We start from the raw sequence: 20,362 nt of genomic DNA on the forward strand, positions 1-20,362 counted from the left end.
TTTTCGTCTCAAATCTCTTTTACTTATTGCTAATATTTCTCATCCTTTTTGCTTTTTTTTAACATTATCTTTTTCATCTTCCCTGAACACGGTTTTGTTATTGCTGCCATTTTGTTCCTGCTGCTTTTGAGATTTTACAGGTCTTTGGAGTGTGGAGCTTTTGAAGAGGACGGGAAAAGTTTAGTCTTTGGGCCTGGTTTATTGCTCCAATTAGTGCTTTGATTATTCTTGTTGGTGTTTTTAGTCATGCGGCATATCCTCCATGCCTCCATTTCTGAGGTGAGCTAGTGCAGGTTTCTCTAACAAGCACGGTTCAAGGTGAGATCTCATGGTGGGGTTGGATACTGACCGGCATCTGATGTGCACTGAGCATGTTGGGTCCCAGCTCTTTGAACTGTGCATGAACATTCTGTCTGCAGAAAGAGATGAAAGATGATGCACTGCCTCAGTGGCTGTTGTCTAAAGTATTTGCTTCTTCACCAGCACCTGCACCTAGGAGGGATCCCGCATTCACTTCGAACTGGAAACGAGCCGGGCCCCACTGACCGACTACATGAGAGGAAGACCCCAAGAGAAGATGTCGAAACCAGCTTCCGTTGCATGGGTAGGATACATGTCTGTCCTGTGCCCTGTACTGTTTCCAGTACTTCCTTTGTGTTATAAGGTCAATATAAAACCAAACTATTGAAGGATTGCACTTGTGATGCCTCACTCTGGCTAATCTCTGTTGTTATGAAATCTCAAGCATTAGCAGTGGCGCGTCCTCTGCCTCGGTCTATGGCAGGTTGAGGTGCAGTACGAGTGGCCCCTCCCATTTGGAGCCTGCTTTCTAGCACCCACTTAACGCTGATATTCCATATCCCGCCACACACACAATGTCCTGGTTGAAACTCATGTACCCATAGAGTAAAGACCATAAGACAAAGATAAGACCACACACACATTGCCCTGGTTGGAATGCACAATCCTATGGAGTAAACGCCATACAATGAAAGACAAGGCCACACGCACACAATGTCCTGGTTGAAACTCATGTACCAGTAGAGTACAGACCATAAGACAAAGACAAGACCACACACACATTGCCCTGGTTGAACTTCATGTACCCATAGAGTAAAGACCATAAGACAAAGATAAGACCACACGCACATTGTCCTGGTTGGAATGCACAATCCTATGGAGTAAACGCCATACAATGAAAGACAAGGCCACACACACAATGTCCTGGTTGAAACTCATGTACCAGTAGAGTACAGACCATAAGACAAAGACAAGACCACACACACATTGTCCTGGTTGAAATGCACAATCCTAGCCATAGAGTAAAGACCATAAGACAAAGATAAGACCACACGCACATTGTCCTGGTTGGAATGCACAATCCTATGGAGTAAACACCATACAATGAAAGACAAGGCCACACACACAATGTCCTGGTTGAAACTCATGTGCCCATAGAGTAAAGACCATGAGACGAAAGACAAGACCACACACACATTGCCCTGGTTGCAAGGCATGTACCCATAGAGTAAATGTCTTAAGAGCAAGACCACACCAGTTTGTGTTTGTGAGAACTCTGCTGCAGATTTATTTTTCATATGTAGGGAAGGCAAACTAAGGGGTTAAATTACAGTCAATCCAAGCGTGGCCAATGAAGGTGCAACCTTTGCTGATCACCCACCCGATTAGCTAACGAGCTCCTGCACAACACACCATCAGGCGCTATACCTTTAGGGTTTCTCAAACTCTGAACCCCTAACTCTAGTGATCAGAATTTGTGCACAGGGGCAGAACGTTACAAGCCATGCCCCCCGTTATTCAGGTTTGTAACTGGCCATGGGACGAACGAGGTGTTGTCGCTTTCAGCCCAGTGTTCTGCCATAGAGACTCCATGGGATTTGGCTGGAGCACCTCCTTTGCATTACAAGCCAAGCCCCCCGTTGGTCAGTGTGAGGGGACGGGGTGCATTATATGGTGTGGTTGTGTGACCTCACCATGTAATACACTCACAATCCCACCTTGGGCCAGTCAGGCTCAGGTGTTACATTTTAGCTCAACCCTGGGTGGCTCTGTCTCTGAGGAGTCGGGTTTAAACAAAGGTCCAGGTGTGAAGCATTTAGAAGTACCAAAACAGGGAAATAAGAAAATCACACAACTTGAAAGAATCCGACACCAATTCATAAAAATAGATCTTATTTTTATGAATTGCTAGACACCAAAACTAACAAAATTGACTGCAGGGATTTTTAAGTAAAATGTGAATCGCAGCTTTTTACTCATAATACAAAATACATTGGTGAACTACTGCGGTTAGCAGAACCTTTAGAACCTCTGTAAAACTTTTGAAGAGTTGTGTTCGGGTACTGCAACCCGCTTTGGGCAACTGGTGAGTGTTAATAGTTCTAGGTAATATCGGGGGTAGATGGGGTTCAATATTATCCTTGGGGGAGCACCATGAGTGAAATTTATGGTTTTTGAGAATCAGGGGAGGGAGGGCGAGACATCCTGTAGGCATCGTCGGTCAGACATAGGTCCTTTGGACCTATTTGCCTGTAGGGGGGGTGGGTATCTGTGGGAGGGTTGTTCGGGGTGGGGGAGGGAGGGAGCAGGGGCAGGGCACTTGGGCATTGGAATTTGTCATGAACATGAAGAAGTTGATCTAGAATGGAAACATGAGTATGGGTATCGAGTTGAATGGATTGAGAGTACCAAAATGGGAGTCTTTGAAATAGAAGTACTGAAGAACAAGCCTGGAAGATTGGTAATTAGTAGTGAGCAGTCAGTCGGTGGCCCCTTAAAAACTAGATATGTCTCTTAGATTCGTAACGTGGAACGTTTGTGGGTTAAACGATGTCCAAAAAAGACAAAAGATAGCAGTTCGATTGCGGCAGATGAATGTAGACTACGTATTTCTGCAAGAAACACATATAATGAGTACCCAGGAGTTCTGTCTTAAGCAGTTGGGGTTCCATTTAATAGCAAGGTCTAAGCAAGGGACGAAAAACAGAGACTTATTTTGATTACTGTATTGTGGAGTCTTGTTGTTTGGTCTTGTGTGAAGTCTAGTACAGATTACTTATTTTTCTAAACTGGTGTGGTGTGGTCCATTTGCAGTGTTTTCACTGTATTACTGTATGTGTTCTCAAATGCTTTACACACTGTAAATGTAAATGTAAATGTATTGCGACTTATATAGCGCACGTATCACCCGAAGGCATCACCCGAAGGCATCAAGGCGCTTGCCTTGGGAACCCGTCCTGGCTTTTTCCCTGTGAGATAACCCCTACTGGGCATCCCCAAGGTGAAAGCCAGGCATCCCACTGCGGGTGGGCCGCCGTAGTGGAGATTAAGCAAGCTATTGCCCAGAGTTGCAGCGTGGGACCCCGTGATTAGAATAGGCACAGAGGCGAGAATTATCGAGTCCGTGGACATTTGGGCTCAGGACCCTGCCGCGTCAGGAATTGAACCCTGGTCCCGGGCCAGACCTCTGCATCAGGGTCTGCCGCTCTAATCAGTGAGCCACACTCCTCCACCTTACACATTGCATCTGAGATATGCCTGTCTGCTCGTGCCAAGCTACCAAGGGGGTGAGCAGGGGTTATTCAGGAGTGTATCCCCCTTTCCCTGACTAGAAGCAAGGGTCAAAGGTACCTACCTCTGCCAACTAGAGACCCCCATTTCTAATATCAACTAAAAATGTAAAATATCTCTCACACAAGGGGTCAAAAGGAAGTATATGCTACGAAATACAGTGATCTATCCTATACTAGTTCCAGGCAAATTTTAGTCACACGAGATATAGGGTAGCAGGGTGCAACTAAGGTAAGGCTTTGGCAGGAGGGGCACAACCGGTATTTGGATGACAACCCTCACTCACCCGAGGTTAACATGCTTAATCATTGGGTTCCTCAACACACTGGGACCGCAAGGTGCCAAGTGTGGGCTAAAATTTCCCCTCGGGGAAGGAGCAGGAGTGTTTTATATAGAGCACGTCAGATTTCAATACCTCAAGGGTGAAAGTGAGGGCAGAGTGCAACAAAAAAGTGTGTGTGTTTAAAACTATCTCAGTAGGGACAACAACTTTATTATTATGTCCTACGGAATAGGGGATAAAAGCATTGTGAGACAGGGTTATGGATGTGTACTTTGTAGTATGGTCAAAATATTTCTGCCCTATATGACAAATAAGTTCAAGGCATTCTGCAGGACCAAGATCTTCAGCACCCCTCCTGGAAAAAACGTGCAGAAGTAAAATATACTCCGACCTCTACTCTTGACCAACCCCTCGTAGCAGTATCAATCAGTGGGGTTGGTCTGATGGCCCTATGAACAACGTGTACAGTCCGACTCTACCAGCTACAGAGTTTCTCACCACGTAGTTCCTCTTGCGTATCACGGTGGTGCTCCATCATAGCCTCTGGAGGGTCGTGAGGAAGGCTATCTGTCCCAGGTATACCTGTCAAAGTAAAAGTGTTTTGAATATTGTACAGTGGACTGATAGAGCTGCTTGTCTCACTCAGTCTGCCATACAAACTCTCCAACAGTCTCTATCAAGTGCTTTTCCCTTAAAAGGATGGGACTAGAACAGCAACGAGTCCTACAAATGGCCGAAGTGAGGTTTGCTAGATTTAGGGATATAATACAGGTTATAAGTTTTGTTGGGAGACATGTATGATCAATATGTTGACCGTCAATTTTTTTGTGCCTTTGCCTTTTAGTTTGTTTTCTCATAGAACTGCCATTGAAACCTGAAGCAAGACGTCGCAGTTTTGAAATAGACAGAAGATGATGCTCAACTTGGCACCCCTAATAGTGCTCAGTCTTTGCACTTTAAGCTGGCTTCACAGCTCACTTTAGTAAATTATGTTTATCGGAGTATGACAACTAGTTGAGTAGGCGGTTTGCTATTCAGTTTCCTGGTTGTTTATCTCTATAAAAAGGTGCATTCTACAGTTCTCGTGGTAGTTATTTATGCTGAGCCTGCATGTAAAGTATGGGTTCTGAAAGAAGATGCCTTCTAATTAGGCCTGGGCGATAAATTCCGTTCCACTTGCAGAATGTGGGTAATTTCGCGTTCCGCTGACAACGCAGAATTGCCAAAAATTCCCCGACCGCGCCTCCGCAGAATTTTGTGCTTGTTCGCACTTCAAACTGCATGTTCGCAAGATATTTCGCCCCGAGCACACAAGCAGCGTTCGCGAACAGGAAAAAAGTATCGCGAATGGGCGGAACAAGCAATTCCGCATGTTCGTGGATATTTTTTCCCGTAGCGCGACTACGCAAATTCCGCCTATCCCTACTTCTTATCCTGTTTTTATTGACTTTATCACTTACATTTCCACTTGTCCTGGAAGTATCCCTTTGACATACTACCTACTTTGAGCTCAATTCCAAAATGTATCCCAGTCTAACCCTAGAATGAGGGCAATGCTGAACTCTGCCTCTTGCTTTTGCAGGAACCTGTAACCTTCCAAGATGTTGCCATGTGCTTCTTGGAGGAGGACTGGAGGCGGATGAGCGATCAGCAGATGGAGGTCTGCAGAAACGTGATGGAGGAGATCCACACCGCCCTTCTGTCTCTGGGTAAAACCATCTATCCCAGTTCTTCATAGTGCTCTATGCAGCGACACTGGATCTGTGCTGAATGAAGGATGAGGCTGGTAGAAAAACTACTTAAAACTTAAAATTAACAGTAATGTACCGCTGTAATGAATCTTTAATGGTGAATTCTGTTACAGAGAGCTTTCCTTTCACTCGTCTTCCCTCAGGTGAAGCTTAATTCTGTCCCCATCCCTAACATTATTCCCAACACTAACTCTGCTTAACCTGGATTATATTCATATCCCAGCTCTGACCCAATTCATTCACAAATCCTGTTCCTCATCCTGTTACCTCAGTCCGACCGCTTCACTTCCAAAGCAAAATCCATAAATGTCATTTTGCCCTTCTCTCTGCCCTAACGCTAAATCTAACCCTCCTTATACCTTAAATTTACCCTGGCCTTAATCATAATTAATTCATTATCACTGTAGGAAGTTGGCTCTTTATGTAGTGCACCAACATGAGGTACACTATGTATAAAATCCAGACGACCCTTATTGGCTTACAGGGTTTAAATTAATAATCCCAAATGCTCTCTTTTGTGGTAGTGTGGGTGGGCAGTTAGGTGTATCAGAGGACAATATTAAGCATTTGTTGTACCCACAGAGTCAATAAATTAGAGATACGCTTGAGAAGAAACTCCAGGCCAATTCAGAAAAATAACATGTATTTTTATAGAATTTTTAACAGCAACTTTTTAACCGTTGTAGTAAGCTGGCTATACGATACCAAAGTGAGGTATAGTGTGCACAGAGTCCAGGGAAACCCCAAAGGTAAGCTGAGGTAAAAATAGATAGCACCTCACTCTCTATTTGTGGTAATGTGTGTTGAGCAGTAATGCTTCATCAGAGGGTAGTGTTAAGCATTTGTTGTACACACTCAGTCACCAAATGAGATCACACACTTAAAGTCTGAACTTCAGACCAATTGGTTTTTGTATAAAAATATCCTTGTAGTTATTTTATTTCCTAGAATCAAGCAAGTCTGGCACAGATAAGTGATAAGTACTTTGCAGTAAATATGCAGTTGTAAATGTACTTTGGAATGGTTACAGTTTGAATTACTGGTAATGCAACACTGTGGAATACTGTTCATATACTTTGTATTGACTTTTTAATAAAATTACAGGTAAGTTACTTTTGAGATTACTTTACTTACACACTGCAGTGCCAACCTGTAGTGCTGATTGAACCCCCTCTATAACCCCTGAGGAAACAGGAGAAACCATTCCATGCGTACTTTCATTCCTGCCAATTGGTGTAGTGGAAATAAAAGTTATATTTGCCTCTTGAGAAGTTTAAAAATAAACCCTTTAACCTCAAGGATACCAAAAATGATCAAAGCACGGCCGCCTTAATTTCTTTACCCAGTATCTAGGATAGAGCCATACCCTCTTCTTGCCAGAACAGCTGAATTCATGGGCACTGCATGAACGTGCAAGTCACCTGCCCTCTCAAGGCTGCGTTTGCAACAGCTCTTCTCAGGTTGATTACCCAGCCTCAATAGCCTTTGAAGGGTCCCATAAGCTCTATGTCATGTAAACAAATGGTTCTTTTTTATAGATTCGATTTCACTGATTCGTACAATAAACATTGAGTCTTGTCAGACGTTTGAGATCTCCAGCATTGGCGGGCCTCTCCTACAGATCTCCTCTGGCGAGAAGAGATCAGCTTCATTCCTTCCACTATCATCCAGTGCCATTTTACCACCTCCTTCGTTATAGGGAAGCTATGTTGTAGTCAGAATCCAGATTAGAGTCAAGTACAAGCAGTGGTTTGATATAGGTTATTTGGCGCCACTTAGAGAGTCTCACATTTGATCAAGTCCAAACGTTATATCTGACGGTGCTATAAGGTAGAAGGAACCACTTAATCCTTCCAAACGTGAGCATACTCCCCAAACAAACTGTAACACTCCTTAGCACACGTATATCATAGTACTGTTATATATAGGTGTTGCCACCCTTTGAAACAATCACAATACGTAGTTGTTATTAGTACATCAATATGTATTTATTCTTGGTCACTGGAAGTTTTCCACACAGCCGACACGTGTTTCGTCGTAACTGGGAGTGTAACCCATGACTTTTTCAAGGCTGCAGAATTTCAAACAAAGAAAACAAAAATATGTTGCCATCTGTATGTATACTTTTGGTCATAGTTTCTAATAATAAACATACGTCACATGATCATTATGTTTGTAGATGTGGCCCTCATCGGGATAAGTTATAGTAGTGTGTCCACTCAGTGGGTTTCGAGAAACATATTATACAACATTTCTTCTCATTTAGAAGATGCAACCCACACCTTGATAAGCTGTCATAGTACATAGTTGATATTGCGCATTTTTCCCAGTATAAAATCACAATGTGTTCAGATACACTTCTATTGTTGTATAACACAGAATGCACCTCTGTTACTTACAGAGGTCTATGAACCTGTATGGAATGGAGAGATCCAGTACTCGGATAGTCTTATTAAGGCATGATTTGATACCGTGTCTCATTGTGATCATCGTGCATATTTTTTCTTGAAAAACCCTGAACCAGCACCATGTGTCAAGATTTTATGAAAATATAGTGATCTTATAGTGCTCGTATTTATTTTCAAGTGCAGGCGATTTATACATCGCTGGTATGACATTATGTGAATGGTGCATATTCATAAATACCTATTTCCAGATCTGTTCTCTTTTAGCTGTAGGAGTAATAAGTACAGCTTTTTTATAGTTTAAGTATTATTTTATATTTATCATTTATCACAAAAAAGTGTTTTTGTACTTATTTACAGTTGCTGACTTACTCAGTATGCGGTGATAATTCCAACTCGCGTGGGGGTTCTACGGGGGTCTTCTGTTGTTTGATATTCAGCTTATGATGTCCAAAATGGCTCCAAATCACAGTTTGTATTGGAAGGCTGGAAGGAACATTGCTGTTAGAGCTCTTATTAATTCGTAAATAATCATTAGTAGTGCATAGATTGACTGGTATTTTATATATGGAGAAGTGTGGCTCAGGGGTTAGAGGCGGCAGACCCGGAATTTGAGATTGGCCCTGGACCAGGGTTCAATTCCCCGCCTCGGCGGGTCTTGGGCTCAAAATTCCACGGACTCGATAATTCTCGCTCCGGTGCCTTCTCGACTCACGGGTTCACACTCTGTGACTCTGGGCAATAGCTTGCTTAATCTCCACAACGGCCCCTCGCGGCGGGATGCCTGGCTTTCACCTTGTGGATACCCTGCCGGGGTTATCTCACAGGGGAATACCAGGACGGGTTCCCTAAGCAAGCGCCGGGAAACCCACTGCGGGTAGCTGTGCGCTATATAAGCTCAACTACATTTACATTTACATTTACATTTACATATTTTAAGGTTGTAGTGTCACTAAGGGTGATTTTAAAATATCTCCAGATGAATCCTCATACTATCTATTTTGTTACCAATCTTTGCTCATGTTAATTATAGATACCATTGTATTTGATAGAGCAAGTTTGTCTATTTTATCTGAATGTCTATATTGTTATTAATAAAGGATTTCATTACAGCAAGTAGCTCATCTTAACTTCCTTCTCATCATTGGTTTTCTTACACTGTACGGTCCGGCATGCCTATACTTTTAAGTACATCTTTAAAGCTTGTAAAGAGTCCCACTCATTATACCTTGTTGATCCCCGGGTTTATACTATTGATTTGAAAATTATCGTTAACATTAAAATTCAAGTGCTAAGTAATGTATCCTCAATTATCGGGTTCGTGTTCCTCTTACCTTTCCCCTGTGTCCTCTAGTTCGCAAAGGCTCCCCGTTAACAATCAGCGTGTCCGCTCGATTATCGTCTTTCCAACCCGCCGCATATTTATTACAAACACTTCCGTGTTCTAGGCGCATTCGTGATAGGTCATCGAGAACCTCGTGACCTACGCATCATTGGTGCTATGCCGATTGGGGTAGAAAGGGCACGTGAGCCTCCCCGGTTTAGGTGTTCTAGGTGTTGTTAATACAGAAACGCAGTCGCCATCTTATAGCATTCACTCTAAAATTGATTTGAGTCTATTTTTGTATATTTATGGTCCATTTACTCAGAAATGTTAAATTATCATGGCGCATAAATTAATTATTCGGGTTATCGTTTGATACCACCTTATAAAATATTTATATGTAGTGTTTTTATTATTAATCCAATTATATACACGATCTATTTAAACATAATGATATCTGTCTTGCATCATTGTTTCTTTTGATATTGTTCATAAGGAAGAGCCGTTGCTAATATTCTTAGTTAGTTCTATGTCACCCTTTTTAGTGTACGATTACAATGAGTTGTAGTTTTTATAATTTATGCAATGGCCAATGTGGACTAATTTTCTTAGAGAGAATATTTCAGGGTCGAACTTATTCTAACAGTAGCTCAGTCAATCGTTATATCAGTAATTATGGGGATCCTTGTTTCTGACCCCAGATTTGATATACATTTATCAATATTATGCTGATTTTACTACATATATTAAAATTCAGATATATCTCTCATTATATCATTAACCTTCACGTGTCATGTAGAAGTTGGTGCGTCTTTTAAGCTGTCTCTATCGTCTGAGCCGCGATTGCCACTATTCTGATGTGACATATAGTGATGTTATGTATTTTATTGTGATATAATTAGTGATTGGGTAATGAATTTTCAAATCAATTGCCAACAATACGTTTAATAAATTTTCTTTTTGTATCTGTTACGTATGAACCGTGAGTACCAAATAATGCAACAGGACTTAGAGTGACTTTGTGTGTCCCTTTATAGTGAATTCAGTGAGTGGTCATTCACTATTGGTGTTCTATAATAGTTGTTAATGATAGACTAGTAGGTTGTGTATATAAAAGTGCACGTGTGCGTCAGAGAATATATTTCTCAGGTGGTTGGTGATCTAATGGTCTCTCCATCATGTAGGGTCAGTACATAGTCATGGTACTTACATTAATAAACAAGTATATTATCATAGAACATTTTATGAGCTCCATCATGGGATACATTATTCATACATTCATATGCGAACCTCATTTCAGACTTATATTACAGTTCGGTGTGTCCACATGTGAGCGTGTTGTGTATAGAATATGTATTTAGTCAACTACCTCCCTAGGAAGTAATGTAGCTCATGGTCAATATTTAAGCCCTGTTCTACGCTTCGCATCTTCATAATCCACAGGGCTTCTCTCTGTCTTAACCACATCAGTGCTAAGGGAATTCCCCTGCAGTGCTGTTACTCCAGCATTCCCATTGTTCATGACGAGCTCAGCTCGTCATGAGCACACGACCAGTGTACTGCATGACGAGCTGAGCTCGTCATGAGCAGCGAAGGGGTTAAGGTTAGCTCTCTATTACCTCCCCTAGGATGTCTAGGTGTGTGTTCTATTCCAAAGAATTCAAACATTCGATGTGTTGTTTGCGCGGGACAGATTGACATGTGGGCAGCAACTGGGTATCGCATATCACCCTGTTTGACTGCCCTAATGTGTTCATGGATTCTTTCCCTAAGTGTCCGTATTGTACTGCCAATGTATTTTTTACCACATTTGCAGACTAGGGCATAGGTTACAAATTTCGTCATACAATTGATGTTGGTGTAGATGCGGTATTTTCTCCCAAATGGACCTTCAAATTCCGTCACTTTTTTGTAGGCCCATTTACATGCACTGCAGTTGTTACAGCTATAGAAGCCCTTTGTATGCTTGTCTAACCAAGTTTCTTGGGTCTTCTCACTTGGATAACTTTGGCTCAGTAGGTTTCTGATTGTTTTTCTCTTTCTGTATGTAAGTGTAGGTTTCTCAGATATGTGTCTCTTCAATAAGCTATCTGTCTTTAGGAGATGCTAATGTTTAGTTAGACTTTTCATTAGTATCCCAGACCAATTGTTGTAGCTAGTGACTAATCTTATTTTGTCATCTTTTTCCTTATTTTTTGATTGTTCTCTCAAAGTGTCTGCCCGTTTGACCTTGTCTATTCTAAGTTTTGCTTTCTTTAGGATACTTTTACTATATCCACTGTTTTTAAACCTATCAGAACTCCCTTTTTATTCTGTTCAAACTCCTCATCTCTGCTGCAGTTGCGTCGTGTCCGTATGAGTTCACCATATGGGATTGCTCTTATTTGGTGTGCAGGGTGAGCGCTGGATGCGTGCAAAAGTGAGTTGCATGCTGTTGGTTTTATATATAGGTTGCTGTGGGTTTTGTCATTATCAGCAAATATTCTACATCTAAAAATGGTATTTTTGTTTTGCTAAATTCCATAGTGAACTTGATGTTAAACTCATTATTTTTCAAATATGTGTAGAAATTTAGTAGTTTTTCAGAAGTACCTGCGCAAATCATGATACAGTCGTCTATGTACCTGCCCCAGAAAAGGATTGAGTCATTCCATTCTGTGCCCGATGGGCCCCAGATCCTCAACTCCTCGAACCAACCCATCACTAGATTTGCGTACGAGGGTGAGAATCTGGAGCCCATGGCCACATCCTTTTTTTGTCTATACCAATGGTCCTTATATAAGAACACATTGTTGTCCAGTATAAGTTCTACCATTTCCACAATTATTTCGGTGTGTAACCATGAGCTGGCGGTCCTTTTACTAAGCATTTTTTTGATTGCAGTTAAACCTATTTCCCTTTTGATGCATGTGTATAATGATACCACATCTAAGGTAACTAGTAACATGGTATCATCCCAGGCCAAGTTAGCCATAATGCCCAAAATATGTTTTGTATCCCTGATGTGGGATGGGAGATTTACAACCAGTGGTTTTAGAAAAATGTCCAGATATTCAGATATCCTCTCCGTAGGTCCACCAATGCACGATATAATCGGTCTACTTGGGGGGAATTTGTCAGTCTTGTGTACTTTTGGAAGAGTATATATGCATGGATATCTTGGACGATCCACTCTGAGATAAGTGAGTTCATTGTCGTCCAGGAGACCTGAACCATGCCATTTCTTAAGGTGTAAGTTAATGTAGTCCGTGAGCTTCCATATAGGGTTGCATTGTAATTGTTCATAGCATTCGGGGTTAGCTAGTTGTGACAGTATTTCTGTTTCATAATCACTAGTCCTCATAATTACCATGTTGCCCCCCTTGTCAGCTTCCCTGATTGTTAGTTCCTTATTGTCACTCAATTCTTTAAGTACTGTTCTTTCCCTGTGTGTCAGATTGTCTTTCTGCAAATGAGATGCTGTTTCTCTGAAATCATGCTTGTCTAGGTCAGCAGATACGAGTTTGTGGAATACGTCAATGCTATTGCCCGTAGTCAGTGTTGGTGTCCACTTTGATTTATCTTTAAGGTTGCTAGATATATTGTAATCTGTGTGTATATCTAGATCTCGCATTATCATGTCTATTGTGACAGCCTCATCTTCACAATCAGTAATGGACATCAATAATCTAGTGTTCTGAATATCCTCAATCGACTGTTCATTACATATGAATACACCAAGATTTGGTTGCAGATCTTTATTTATAGTCTTGTTCAAATCAAAATGTTTTTTTAGTTTAAGACGTCGAATACATTTGAAAAGATCTATTTTCGTGGTTCACAAATCTCCAACATTATTGAGACAAAAACTCATACCTTTCTGTAACACAGAAATCATATCTTTAGTCAAAACAGCATCACTTAAAATCATTACAGCAACATTATCTACTTTCTCTGATTCGCATTCCATGACCTGGTTCTCATTCCTGGTCGACCTGTATTTCCTCCCCCCTCTCCTGCCTCTCCTTGTTTTCCTGGCGTAGCCTGACTGCGATTCTCTCTGTTCCCAGTCTTAATTCTTTTTATTTCCAATAAAAAATTATTGGTGTCATTATTGGTGTTACTAGCACCACCTAAGTCCTCCTGTTCACTTCCACTGGTGTGTGTTGTATTCAGTGATGTCATACTGGAGCTAGCAGATCTATTTGCTCCTAAATTCTGAGGGACAGTTTTATTGATTAGATGGTCGTACTTCTTTGCGAAGGTGAATATTCGACCGCTGGTGTAATCTTTCTCATCCCTTTTTAATTTCCTACTCTTACGTTCCTTAAGGTCAGCAACATGACGTTGTAAGATATCTTTTAAAATTGCATAGTTTTTCTCGGTTGCCTCGGGTAGGTTTAAGTCTTTAATCTCTAACTCTAGCTTCTCTATTTCTTTCTGGAGAAGGGTGACTTTTCTCTCACAGTTTATTATTAATATGTTCATTAGTTTGTTAGAATTATCGGTGAGCTCCTCCCAATCTAGAAGTAGGTCAGGCTCTAAATCCTCATAAGTGGGTATGATTTGTGATCTCAGGCCCCTGGGGATGCGCTTGTTGGACTTTGGCCCTTAGGGCAGGTTCACCCCGAGACTTTTTGCTTGAAATGGTGACCTGGAGATGGTGATTTATATTGTGTGCTATTTTGTGCTATATTCTATGTACTAAGTGCTATTTCTGAAAGTGCTACTTCTGATTCCTGACAGTGGTCCAGGTGGCCCTGTCTTGTACATATCCCCTGTAAATTCTGCCCGTGCCTATGGCACATTGTAAAGTGTGTGTTTTATCTAATGTGTTTTGGTGTAATACAAAGGCTATTTTTTATATAACCTTGTGTGGAGTTTCCTTTGTGGTGGGCCTTTGGTTGTTGTTGCTGGGGTGCGTGCACAAATACTTAGCCTACATCGCCTCCAAGTTTAGCCTTGCTGCTCGCGCCACGTTACCTAGAGGGTGAGTAGGGGTTATCTTGGCGTGTAACTCCCTTGCCCTGACTTGGGAGTGGTGGTCTCTGACTGACTTTGGCGAAAGCCCTGGCCAGCCGGGGATCCCATTTCCAACATTGGTGGCAGCGGTGGGATAAGGATTTGTGTTTGCCTTGTACCTTAGTAGCGGCTGGCTGCACCACAAAGCTCTGCATTTTTAGATGACCACATTTTAAGGGGATTGTTTTTTTTGGAAGTTTCATATTTTCTTCTCCTGAAGGTATCATTGTGCAATTGTGTCCAGTGCATTTGTTCCCCTGCCCCGCGCCCAGAGTCTGGTACCTGTGTCACTTGTGGTCAGGTTGAGAAGTCAGGGGTGGTAGAAACTGCCTTACTAGTCCGAGGGGGGGGTTGTGTGTGGATGAATGGTGTTTGGCACTAGGCAAGTGAGTGGAGTTCTCTGGGATAGAGAGCTTGCTGATACCTTGTGAATTGTGTACTCCTGTGTTAGCTCAGACCCCTAGGTTCCCTGTGTGATCTCTTCTCTAGAACGTCTGCCAGAATGGAGCCTGCTTTTGATGTCTGTGATCTGTTTAGATACAGTATGGGAGAGTTGGTAAGGTTCTGTGAAGAGAGAGACATAGGGGTGGATGAGTTAGACACTCAGTCCGAACTTAGGAGCAGCCTGATCCTATGGCAAAAGTGTCAGTGGGACCTTGAGCGCAGTGAGGAAAGGGCCCGGGCTTCACACCAGGAGGGTGGTGGGTCTGTGGGGAGCCCTGAAGATTCAGAAGAGGAGGAAGAAAATGATAGCACAGGGACGCCAGCAGATAGTGAGGACCCCATAGATAGGGAGTCCCTTGCTGGGTCCAGCATAGGAGGCAGCGCCTCATCCCTTTCCCTGTCCCCAGAGGAGCTGGAAGATAGGAGGAGAGAAAGGGAGCACCAGCTGGCTTTAGAAAAGCTCAGGTTGGAGCATGCCCAGGCTATGGCACAGCTGGGCATTAGAAAGCAACAGCTGGAGACCGAGAGGGTCTTAGCGCAGGAAAGGATAGAGGAGGCTGAGAGGGCCGCCACCAGAGGCAAAGTAGCTCTGGAGGGTAGACTATCCCCTGCGCGCAGTGTTGAGTTTCTGGATCCCCCAGGGAGGGTTGGGTCCAGTGGTGGCAGCTATTTAAATCTCAGTCTAGAAAGTCCCAGTTCCCAGAGTATGGTTCCTGTTTCCCCAGAGGAGGAGAATAGGTTGAGGTTTAGGAACCTTAGGAAACCGTCTCATCAGTCTTGGGAAGACTTTGAGGATGACTGTTGTGAAGCCCTGTGTGATTGGGTACGGGAGCCCACGAAATGTGATTGGGACCTATTGTTCGATATGCTTCTCAGAGAGCAGTTGCTCAGTTGTTGTTCACCAGGGTTGCGCCAACACCTGTTAGGGTGTGGATTGTCTGAACCATGTGAGCTGGCAGAGGAAGCAGACCGCTGGGAAGGGACCAGAGGTTCTGTAGAGTCATTGGTGAGTGACTCCAAAAGTAGTGGGTCAGGGATCTTCCAGCCCAGCGTGGTGGAAGAGGCTCAGTGTAGCCCAGCTAGGTCCCTGGTTAGTGAGAAGGGTGTAGGGGCTGACTGCCTGGCTCAGTGGAGCAGGAGTCAGTGGGTGGCTGAGAGCCCCCAGAGGCCCGAAGCCCTGTCTCAGAACCTGGGTGGTTTCTTGAGGGAACACCAGGTTGGGGACCTAGGCTGTCCTGTTAGTCCACTTGAGGAGGATCTCCTAGTGAGTAGAGGACCTGGAGTGTCTGTAACCAGAGCTCCTGTGGTTCTAGAGTCTGGCAGTACCGCTCCGGTAGGGAGGGTACAGGAGTCCAGAGTGAGGAGTGATTGGGGGAGTTCCCCAGTGGAAGGACCAGTGGGTCAGGGACTACCCAGTTGGGCTAGGTTCCCGTGTAGTGACCATGGTGACACCACTTCTGGTCTGGGGGATCGTCACGCACTGTCAGGTGGACAGAGGGCGGGAGATCTGCGCCAGACAGACAGTCACGCAACCGATGTGACATTTGTTAGCCTCAGGGGGATTGCGTGTGAATCCCCAGAAGTCCTGGAGTGCCAGGCAATTGTTCCACCGAAGGTTTTAGACCAGAGGTTGGAAGGCCAGGTTCAGGATCAGCCTGACCTGAAGGGTAGGACGACTGTAACCAGTGTCCTGACCGGTTCTTCTTCCAGAGGAACTTCTCCAGGTGGGAGAGGGCAGACCTCTGGAAGGGGGTGCAGAGGGTGGGAGAGCCCACCTCTGACCCCGGTGCAACCTGAGTGGATAAGTCCTGGGTTGGAATGGCGTTCTAGGGGTACCCCTTGCAGAGGGAGGAGGAACCCTAGAAGAAGAGGTAAGGGGAGGAGAGCCTTCCCTGAGACTCCTGGTCCGCCTGAGGTTGTAGGCCTTAGGCTGGAGAACCAGTGGCAGTCTAGTCCTGTCTTGCAGACAGGAAGAGTGGAGAATGGCTCCTATGTGCCAGGGGTTACTACCCCCCGCTCTGCGAATTGGCATGGACCAGTGGCACCTGGGTGGCCCAGGGCCTGGTCCTGGCCGCGGACAACTTGGGAGTACCAGTGGGGTAGCCCAGTTGGTCCAGACAGTGTGTTTAGAAGGAATCCCCTGGGTTCACCATGGCGTAGAACAGGAGGGTGTCCCTGCAGTTGTGGGCCCGCGTCCGTGTTCTATCGCCCCAAGCAGGGAAGTCCATCACGGTGGTGATTGGTCTCCCCTGCGTTTTGGCTGGAAGGGGGTTATGTTGGACTTTGGCCCTTAGGGCAGGTTCACCCCGAGACTTTTTGCTTGAAATGGTGACCTGGAGATGGTGATTTTTGGATTCTGCGCACTTTCACTGTGTCCCAGTGGAAAGTGCGTGCGCACTCTGAGTGCATGTGCTGAGCTAGGCCTGCCCGCCCATAGGAATGCATGGGGAATGTATGTGTCCCTGGTAGTTCCTGATGCGTGGGGTGTACAGGCTTGAGTCTGGTATGTGTGAACTCGTGAGAGTGAATGCTGCGAGATGGTGTATGCAGCATGTATGTGTCTAGTAGCGAAGCGCCATTTCTAGACATGGCTGTACGGGTGCTGTGAGGGTGCTGGCGTGTGATTGGCTGGAGCTGGCTGGCATGCCAGGCTCCAGGAAGTCTGGATGGGTCTGCCCGGTGGTGAGTGGGAGATCTGCATGAGTAATGTGTGGGAGGAGTGTACCTGTGTCCTGGATGGGCTGGGTTTTCCCCACACAATGCTGGCTCCGCCCCCCTGTGGTGTGTCTAATGACCCAAGCCCTGCCAGTGAATAGAGAGGGTGGTTGAGGTAAACAGAGTACTCAAGAACCAGCTGCGACTGGTTCCGCCCCCACTCTACACCCTTGAACAAAGGAATGCACTGTATAAAAATAGGACTGTGTCCCCACTGAAGTTGTTCTTTTCCAGGATCCTGAGGGGGCTGTTGCTGCTGTCGCTGGGCCAGAGGACCGCCACTTGGGGTGTCTCCCTGCCTGGAGACCCAGTGTGCTGGCTCTGGGCCCAGCCTTGTCCCCCCTGCCTGCCCAAGGACTGCTGGGACTCTGCCCTGCTTGCTGAGGGCACCTGGGAGCGCTTTATTTTACTTATAGCGCTTTATTTGAATTGTAGCGCTTGGGAGCGCTGTGATTGCCTTTTGGCGCTTGAGAGCGCTTTGTTTTGCTTCAGCGCTTAAGAGCGCTTTATTTTACTTGCAGTGCCCGGGGAGCGCTCTGTCTGCCTAGAGCGCCTGGGAGCGCTTTGTTTTCCTGGCGCGGCTGCCCACGCCGTGTTCTGCCGGGTGCCAGCCTCGTACCTTTGCTGAGGAGCACCGTGCCGCCATTCCAGATCACGTCCCGGAGTCAGGGGGCCTGTCCCCAGGACCGCGCTGCCATTGGCGGCCCCAGGGAAGAATAGCCGCGCTGTGATTGGTCCCCGGCGCAGGGATTCCCTTGCATCATTCTTGGGTCGCGCTGGGATTGGCCAAGCCCTGAGGGCTTCCCCGCGCTCACCCAGGAAACCGGCCGGCCCCGCAGAGAGTGAGGGAGGCGTGCGCAGAGCCCCGCGGCCCCGGAGAAGAGCTGCAGACCCGAGGAGCCTCACCGGGGGCAAAGAGGAGTGCTGCGGAGAGAGCCCCGAGGAGCGGGAGCTCTCGTGTAGCCCCCGCCAGCCAAGCCCGGTGAGTGTTGCCAGGTGGGGGGGGGGAGAGAGCTCCGGACCTTGCCACAGTATCACCGAGCGGCCCCCCCTGGTCAGCAGGGCCGCTCCAAAGAAGGGGGCATTGTTTGTCTTGAGCCCGTTTAGGCTCCACCAGTGGCCGCATTCTGACAGAGAGCCTAGCGAGGCTCAGAGGGGCCAGTGTGTATCCGAGCCACGAGGGCTCCAGGCGGCATTCCTCTGTTTTGTGAGCCTGAAAGGCTCGTGGGGGCATCAGTTGTTTTGAAGAGCCCAGAGAGGCTCTTGAGTCCCACATTGTTGTATTAAGGAGCCCAGAGAGGCTCAGGGGCAGCCCATTTGTTCTTAGAGCCCATTGAGGCTCTGGAGGGCCACATTTATTTCTTAGGGCCCGGAGAGAGGCTCCAGGCGCCAAAGTGGTTGTGAAGGGCCCAGAGAGGCTCTTGAGCCCCCACTGTTGTTCTTGAGCCCTGGCAGGCTCAAACATTGTTGCACCAGTTGCCCAGCACTTTGTGGGCAACTGCTACGTTTAGGACCCTGACACTTTGGACACAGGGCGTCCTAGCCCCAACAAGGCCAGAGGGCCTAGGGACAGTCACAGAGGGTGACTTACGTGAGTTTGGCGCAATTGTACTTTTCTATGCACCTCTGAATGTATTGTTTATGCGTTATGTGCCTTTACACCTCTGAATGAATGTTATGCATTGCATCATGTGTTTTCCTCTTACACCCCTACAGGTATTGTAATACATAGGTGGTTGTTTTCTCCCTAGTACAGGTGGTGCTAGTGAGATCCTGGTTACCAGTAATTACTGGTTGTGCGCTCTATTGTTATATTGTGTGCTATTTTGTGCTATATTCTATGTACTAAGTGCTATTTCTGAAAGTGCTACTTCTGATTCCTGACAGTGGTCCAGGTGGCCCTGTCTTGTACATATCCCCTGTAAATTCTGCCCGTGCCTATGGCACATTGTAAAGTGTGTGTTTTATCTAATGTGTTTTGGTGTAATACAAAGGCTATTTTTTATATAACCTTGTGTGGAGTTTCCTTTGTGGTGGGCCTTTGGTTGTTGTTGCTGGGGTGCGTGCGCAAATACTTAGCCTACATCGCCTCCAAGTTTAGCCTTGCTGCTCGCGCCACGTTACCTAGAGGGTGAGTAGGGGTTATCTTGGCGTGTAACTCCCTTGCCCTGACTTGGGAGTGGTGGTCTCTGACTGACTTTGGCGAAAGCCCTGGCCAGCCGGGGATCCCATTTCCAACAGCGCTTAACTTTGAAATATTGTTTTAAGGTAGCAGCATCCCACCACCTTGATAGCTCATTCATTCTAAGTCTTTCCAGTCTGATAAATTTCTGTTTTAAGCCTTCATTTCTTGATGATTGGCCTCCCTGCGCTGATGTGCTAGGGCCACGATTGTCTATATTATTGAAAAGATCCTCAGCTTCTTTATCTCTCTGATTTTTGTCATTACTAAAGGTATCCATCGTGATTCTAGGGCTGCCACCTATAGATACAGAGTCAAGTACAAGCAGTGGTTTGATATAGGTTATTTGGCGCCACTTAGAGAGTCTCACATTTGATCAAGTCCAAACGTTATATCTGACGGTGCTATAAGGGAGAAGGAACCACTTAATCCTTCCAAACGTGAGCATACGCCCCAAACAAACTGTAACACTCCTTAGCACACGTATATCATAGTACTGTTATATATAGGTGTTGCCACCCTTTGAAACAATCACAATACGTAGTTGTTATTAGTACATCAATATGTATTTATTCTTGATCACTGGAAGTTTTCCACACAGCCTTCCACACAGCCGACACGTGTTTTGTCTGAATTTTAATGTTAACGATAATTTTCAAATCAATA

General features: G+C 45.2%; 1 protein-coding gene across 1 annotated transcript in view; it reads left to right on the top strand.

Annotated features, from left to right (window-relative positions):
- The window catches only part of LOC144763072 (uncharacterized), a 160,726-nt gene that overhangs the window by 16,510 nt on the left and 123,854 nt on the right, over positions 1-20,362 (top strand). Inside the window, 3 exon segments of the mRNA XM_078648374.1 lie at positions 484-539; positions 541-604; positions 5,457-5,583. Coding sequence (XP_078504500.1) covers positions 484-539; positions 541-604; positions 5,457-5,583 — 247 coding nt within the window.

Source organism: Lissotriton helveticus, chromosome 6 (genome assembly GCF_964261635.1).
Source record: "Lissotriton helveticus chromosome 6, aLisHel1.1, whole genome shotgun sequence".
Lineage (NCBI taxonomy): Eukaryota > Metazoa > Chordata > Amphibia > Caudata > Salamandridae > Lissotriton > Lissotriton helveticus.